We start from the raw sequence: 6,971 nt of genomic DNA on the forward strand, positions 1-6,971 counted from the left end.
AGGTACCACTCAGGACTTTCCCCATGGATACATACATAAAATGTGAAAGACTGGGAAATTACCAATACATGAATTACCAAGTGAAACAGTACCTTACATTCCCCATCTCTTCTGTAGTCTTTAATGATGGTTAGCCTGGCAGAGCAGAAGAAAAACTCACGTCCCCTTGTTTTTCTTTAGCCATGGTTGGCAGTAGTACGGCATTGTAACGACAGTAGCAATGGTAAATGCATTTATCTAAAGTTTGTTAGTTTTACTGAGTAGACTGAATCAGTATGTGAGTGCCATAGAGAAAGTATAATAGGTGGGGGAAAGGGTGTCTAGGTTTGATGCCCTGCAAGTCTTGAGTTTGAATTCTGTTTCAAGTGCTGTCATCCTTGTGACTGTCCATGGTTAATCTATGGTGCTTCATCATTTAACATAAAATCATACATCTTGCCGGGCAGTGGTGGCACACGCCTTTAATCCCAGCACTCAAGAGGCAGAGGCAGGCGGATCTCTGTGAGTTCAAGGCCAGCCTGGTCTCCAAAGTGAGTTCCAGGAAAGGCGCAAAGCTACACAGAGAAACCCTGTCTCAAAAAACAAAAACAAAAAACAAACAAACAAAAAACCATACATCTTACCCTTTGTTTATATAGTGTACTACGTCAAAAAGCATCTCTATTCTTAATGTTTCAGACTAGGTGAGTGAGTGGTAGTCTTTAATGTGTGTTAGCAAAGGGGTCATCTGGTAAAAGTGCTTGTCCTCAAGGCTGAAGATTAGAGTTTGATCCCTAGGAACCATATGGTAGAAGCAGAAAAACACAAAATAAATGAGTCAGTATAGTAAAACAGTGTCTGTTAGTAATGCTTTCTAAGGCCTGTGGTTTGACAAAAGTAACCACCTTGAAGGAAGCCTGTTCTTAACCTCAACATGCGCATACATACTCCAAATTCATTTCTTGCCTTTTGCCCTAAACTAATACTTAATTACAATCAAAATGTATTTTAACATTGGGTTAATGAAACCTATCTTCCCTTCCCTGTAGAAATAAAATTCTAACAAACCCAAAAATGATGCAGTTTTAATGGACTCAATATAGTGTTTTAAGTGATTTACTAATTATATGGCCTAGAATTTATTGTTTTTCCTTCTCTCTTTTGTCTTCACAGAAAAAGAAGCTACCTAGTTCATTTCCAGCAGGAATGGATGTGGACAAATTCTTGCTGTCACTGCATTATGATGAGTGAGCACCTGACATAGAGAACAGTAGTTGTTTAAAACTAGTGTCCTTCAAACGCGTGTAGGAAATGGGATAGTGACAGACTCTGCAAACATGACCTGCACTTTCAATGGACCGAGATTTCACTTTATATCTAAGTCATGCTGTTTCTAAAGCAGCTTCCTAGTTTGTAAATAGACGTTCTTGGTATATTTTTATTTTAGAAAAACAGAACATGTGCAAAAATGTAAGTAAAGCCTATCTGCAAAACTGTACAGCTTTGACACTGTATATTGTACATGTGTATATCGTGTAGAAATAGTGCTTAAATCAGCCTGATAGTCCCACATTGTCTTGACTTCTGTGATGCCCAAGGCTTCTGGAGTAGTTTCTCATCTCCTTTGGAGGAAGATGATGGTTATTCTTATAAAATTACCATATTAGTAAGACACTTAAATTTACAGCCACTACATAAAAAATAATAATGATAACCATCTCAACTGGTTAGTAAAATATCTAATCAGGAAGCAACAGTTTGGTGATTTTCCCCCTAGAGTCAATATTTTATCACCCTTTCTCATAAGTTGCAGTAAAAACTATATTTCTGAAATTCTGTACTTTTTTCTGATCATCTGCTCTCTTTGTTTTAAAGAGATTTTTATAAACCATTTATTAAGTGTTCTGATACTTCAATTTATAACTTCTTGAGATCTTTTACAGAACATTAAGTGGTTAGACTATTGAGCCATAAAAAACTGAGTTATGTAGTAGTGGAGATTTCTTGATTATATATAAACTTTCCCTAAGCACAGGGGATACAAAGAATTGCACTAATTCATAGAATTTTTCATACTAGTGACCAATGCACATTTAATTTAAATCTTGTATGTAAAAGCTTATGTGGAGGATTGTCTTCTGGTGTCTTTGAAAGTCATGTCCCATCATAAGATGTAAAAATACAAATCATAGTTATATTGTAATTTAGTTTACCCTAAAGTGGGATGTGTAAATAACTGTGTCTATACTTACCTATAGAACATTGTGTTCCTTGAAGTGTTGTAAATAGTTGCTCTCAAGGTCCTTAAGGGGAGTGAGAGGTGCCTTCTCTGTTGGATGGACTTACATAAACAACAGTCAAATTGAAAAGCTGGTTTAAACTTTAATGACAGAAATTATCATTAATACTTGACCAATTGTGCCTAGATATTGAAGTGTTTTCGTAAGTCCTTTCTGTTTAAATATCGGTATATTCAGATTTTTTTTCCTACAAGTGTATATTTTATTAAAAAGTCACTTTCTTCAACCATTTTTTTTTTTTGTACTGGGCCTTTAACAAATAAATCCATTCGACTGTAACAACAACAAAAAAGTTTTCAATATAAAAATTATGTCTTTTTAATTGCCTGACTTTACTGTACAAATTTATATTGTAAAATTTTTATATGACTGGTCTATTCCTAAGGAACTAAATAATCATACAGTTAATGTTTACATAACTCAGCTTGGGTCTATCCTACAGTTAGGTTTGAATAAATATATTTTCATTAACATTACAAGCTTGGATTTATATTGACAGTCCTATTTAGGAACTTTTGTTTAAATTTCTTTGCAGGTTAGTTAATTCTTTTTTTCAGGAATTCACATAATGCAGAAAATTGCAGATTATCTTATTTAACTCAAATCTATGTGCTGAATATTGAAAATCCATATATAAGTTAACTCACGATTTTTTTTAAATAATTTGTGAGCTTTTTTAATTAGTGTCTTTCATGTATTTCAACTGGCTTTGAAATCATTATATAGTCAAGAGTGACTTTGAATTCCTCTACCTCCTAGGTGCTAGTATTGTAGGATGCACCACACACAGCTTCTTCAGGATACTCTTTCTTGTTCTTTGGTGGGTTTTTTTTTGTTGTTTTGTTTTGTTTTTTGAGACAAGGTCTCTATGTAGTCCTAGCTGTCCTTTGTAGATCAAGCTGGCATCAAACTCCAAGATCCTTCTGCTTCTGCCTCTGCCTCCCAAGTTCTGGGATTAAAGGTGTGTGTTACCATGCCTGACCTGCAGCATTTTTAGTGAACTAGCCTAAACCACTAGATAGTTAAGTCCAAAGATAATTTACACAACCAGAGTAAACTGTCAAGTATTTTTTATTTCTCTCTGCCGTTCTCCCTTAGGACAAGGACTCTCACTAGGCCTGGAGTTGGATGGTTTTAAGCTATGCTGGCTGGCCAGCAAGTCCCAGCAACCCTCCTGTCTTTGTCTCACATCCAGCAGAAGGGTGCAAGTACACACAGGCATTTACATGTATGCTGTTTACATGGCTGCTGAAGATCTGAGTTCAGATCTTCATGCCTGCACAGCAAATACTTAGCCACTGAGTCATCTGCTCTGCCTTCATGTTACTGTTCTTAGGTGTCACAAATAAAAACATCGCCGAACATTTTTGTAAAGAAACATGTTTACATTGTCATTTATTTCCTTAGGAGGCTTTTTATCAGTTACCTTTCTGCCAGCAATTAGTTGTCTCTTCTAACCCATGTTTTTATTGCATGCCAGCTGTGTATTCAGCTGAATGGTCACTTATTTCCCTAGGCCTTTATCTGACTTGTTTGGAGTAGCAGTTGTCCTCTAAGCCACGTGTGACTTGTCTGGGTAGCTTGTGAAGAAAGACGGAAGAGTACTTTTCATCTAACTCTAGCCTTCTGTCACCATTTGTTTAAATAGCTGTCCTCCTGCAGATCATTTTAGCTCTTCCGACTGCCATTTCAGTCTTACAGTTCTAAAGTCTGAATGCTTCTGACAACCATCTCCTTGTTCTCAAGTTTAGCATAGAACCCATTTCATGGCAAAGCATTATCAAAGGCCTGAGGCCTTTTTTTTTTTTTTCTCTTAAATAAATTTATTTATTTCTACTTTATGTACATTGTGTTCTGCCTTGGGTGTCAGGTCCCCTGAAACTGGAGTTATAGACAGTTGTGAACTACCATGTGGGTGGCAGGAATTGAACCCAGGTCCTCTGGAAGAGTAGTCAGTGCTCCCAACCGCTGAGCCATCTCTCCAGCCCTGGCCTGAGGCCTCTTACAGTTTTGTATTTTCTTCTATCTGAGCATTCTTCTTTTACTATAAAAGGAATTTGTGGGCTGGAGAGATGGCTCAGAGGTTAAAAACACTGGCTGTTCTTCCAGAGGTCCTGAGTTCAATTCCCAGCAACTACATGGTGGCTCACAACCATTGTAATGAGATCTGGCGCCCTCTTCTGGCCTGCAGGCATACATGCAAACAGAACACTATACATAATAAATAATTTTTTTTTACAAAAGGAGTTTGCTTGATGCATATGCTATTTTGTGATATATGGTACACACATTGTATTACTTTTTTAGAAACCCAAAATGTTCTGAATTATGAAATACAACTTACTCCAAAAGTTGATAGTCAGGAATTTCAGGCTTGTATTACGTTCACTCACGTGTATGAACTAATACACTATGTGCAGAGATTATGTTCATTGGTTGCATCATAACTGTAGCTGTTAATATTCATGTTTTTTCAAGTATGCCTTTTCTACTTCCTAATTCAGAATCATGTTATTTCAAACTACAGTTCCATTGAAATCATTTTCGAAGTACATCTAGGTTATAGCTTTTAATTGATGCTGAGTAGCAATAAGTAAAGATGGTGACACAAGTCTCTAATCCCAGCACTCGAGGCTGCGGCAGGAGCATTGCCATGAGCAAATGGTAAAGATCATGAGGTATCAATAAAGTTGTATTGGGGGGGTTGGTTTGGTTTCATTTGGGTTTTTGAGACAGGATATCTCTGTAGGTCTGGCTGGCCGGTAGCTCACTGTAGGTAGACCAGGCTGGCTTGAACTCCAAGCATGTCCCACCATGTCTAGTATTCAGTAAAGTTTTATATATATCACTATCCTTATGAATTTCTTGACAAGCTATTCCATAGCCAGTTCTAATGGTTGTTGGAACTATGTAGATATGTTACTCCTTAGTTAATGTAAACTTTCTGCTTTGACTTTCTGAAACACCTTGGTTCGGATTTGATATGTTATGAATCAGTGTTTTTACTCTCATACGAAGTCTGCTTTTGTGGAAACGCCGTGTTTCAATTATGGAAAACAGAGACTATCTTTCATTCCTCAGTATATAGGTCTCAAACTGATAACCTAATGTAAGCTTTAACAATCGTAGTATATCAATGAAGTGCACAAAGTCATACACTTCAAGGGGTTTCCTTAAACTACACAGCCCAGACCAAGACTGTCAGCACTCTAGAAAAACCTTACCTCTTAATGATTGCCAGCCCAAAGGCTAATCACTGCCCTGGCTTCTAGAACCATGGACTCAGCTGCCTGTATTAACTGTAATTTTATGAGTGTGGTGTGTTCATTGTGAGAGTTACTCATGTTTTATTTAGTCTTCCTCAATACTGTATATAGTTTTGTTGTGATTTAACACAGGGAACATAGTTTTACAAATGTTTTGTGTTCAGTTTTTCTCCAATTTGGGGCTGTTATGAAGAGAACTACTACAGATACACTTGTTTATGTTTGGAGAATTGCTACATTCTTTGGTTAGGTACATTCTTATTACACACTCAGTGGTAGCGCTGGGTCACAGTGTGGTCTGTTCCCAAACATGTTTAAATTTGTCCAAAGTGATCTTTCAGATGCCTAACTGCTCTGCGGCGTAAGCTCTCCTATACTGTCGCCAGTGCTCAGAGATAGATCTCCAAAACATGAATCCCAGCAACTCAGGTAGACTTCAGCCCCAACTTGTGTTCAACTGGCCTGCAGCAGTGCATGCACAAGTCCATATGGCCGCTGTCCTCACCTGGCTATGCTAGTAGGTTTTGGTTTTGCACAGCCAACCCAACACCCTGTGTCTTGCAAAAACAAAAGGTCTAGCCCCCTATGGTTTTGTAAGGCCAATTGTGCTAGCGAATCAAGGGACTTTTGAAGAAACCTAACAGAGGTTTCTAACTTACCTAAGTTTACATCCATTCAATGCCTCGACTCTTGATATTTTTGTTGTAACACCATAGGGCGGCCCCCAAGCCCACTGCGGTTGCTCCCATCCCTAAGAGGGTGGTCACTGCCAGGGCTGTCATCAGTTCTCTCTAACCCAATGGCTCAATCGTGCCATGACCTCCTCATTATCATGGTACAATACATGGGGAAGCATCAGCACTATGGCACAAGAATCATTCCATTGTGTTAGGAGTTCAGTGGAAGAGGTCTGTATCCTTAGGCCTCAGCCAGAGACAGGTACTGGTGTTTATCTCCTTGCACCCCCTCCAGTGGACATCCGGAGTCCCCTGGTGTAATTCAGGTCATAGTTGAAACAGCCAATGGGAAAGGTAGCTCCGTGTGGTCCTCCACAGTTGGGTCACCCCACCTGCATCCAGTAGGGCTATGTTCTGTCCAAAATTGTCTCAAAGAAGGGGGGGGGGGGCACTGATGTAAGCACATCCAGCAGGAGGCAGTGAGATCTGGCCGGGAATAATTTAAGAACAAAAATGCCATTTGTACCGCTGACAGGGCAAGTCCTTCATTCTCAGGTACCAATGGGCCTTCTCGCAGGGGCAGCTGATTCCACAGGTGGCTCCGACGGGAGAGAAAGTGACCAGGGGTTGGGGGGTTCATGGGCCCTATTAGGGGCTCCTGAATGAGCTGGACAGTTCTCCTTACGGAGGAGAGTAGTCCCCGGTCGGTCGTGTCCCTGCTGGTATAACCGAAGGCCCCAAATTCCCCC

General features: G+C 39.2%; 1 protein-coding gene across 5 annotated transcripts in view; it reads left to right on the forward strand.

Annotated features, from left to right (window-relative positions):
- LOC118587190 (protein NPAT) overlaps positions 1-2,498 on the forward strand; it is a 40,892-nt gene extending 38,394 nt beyond the window's left edge. For all 5 annotated transcript variants that reach the window (XM_036192940.1, XM_036192941.1, XM_036192944.1 and 2 more), the window contains one exon: positions 1,153-2,498. In XM_036192940.1, the coding sequence (XP_036048833.1) occupies positions 1,153-1,230 (78 nt within the window). In that variant the 3' untranslated portion in view covers positions 1,231-2,498. The remainder of the gene's footprint in view (positions 1-1,152) is intronic.
- The last annotated feature ends 4,473 nt before the right edge of the window (positions 2,499-6,971 follow it).

Source organism: Onychomys torridus, chromosome 7 (assembly GCF_903995425.1).
Source record: "Onychomys torridus chromosome 7, mOncTor1.1, whole genome shotgun sequence".
Taxonomy (NCBI): Eukaryota; Metazoa; Chordata; class Mammalia; order Rodentia; family Cricetidae; genus Onychomys; species Onychomys torridus.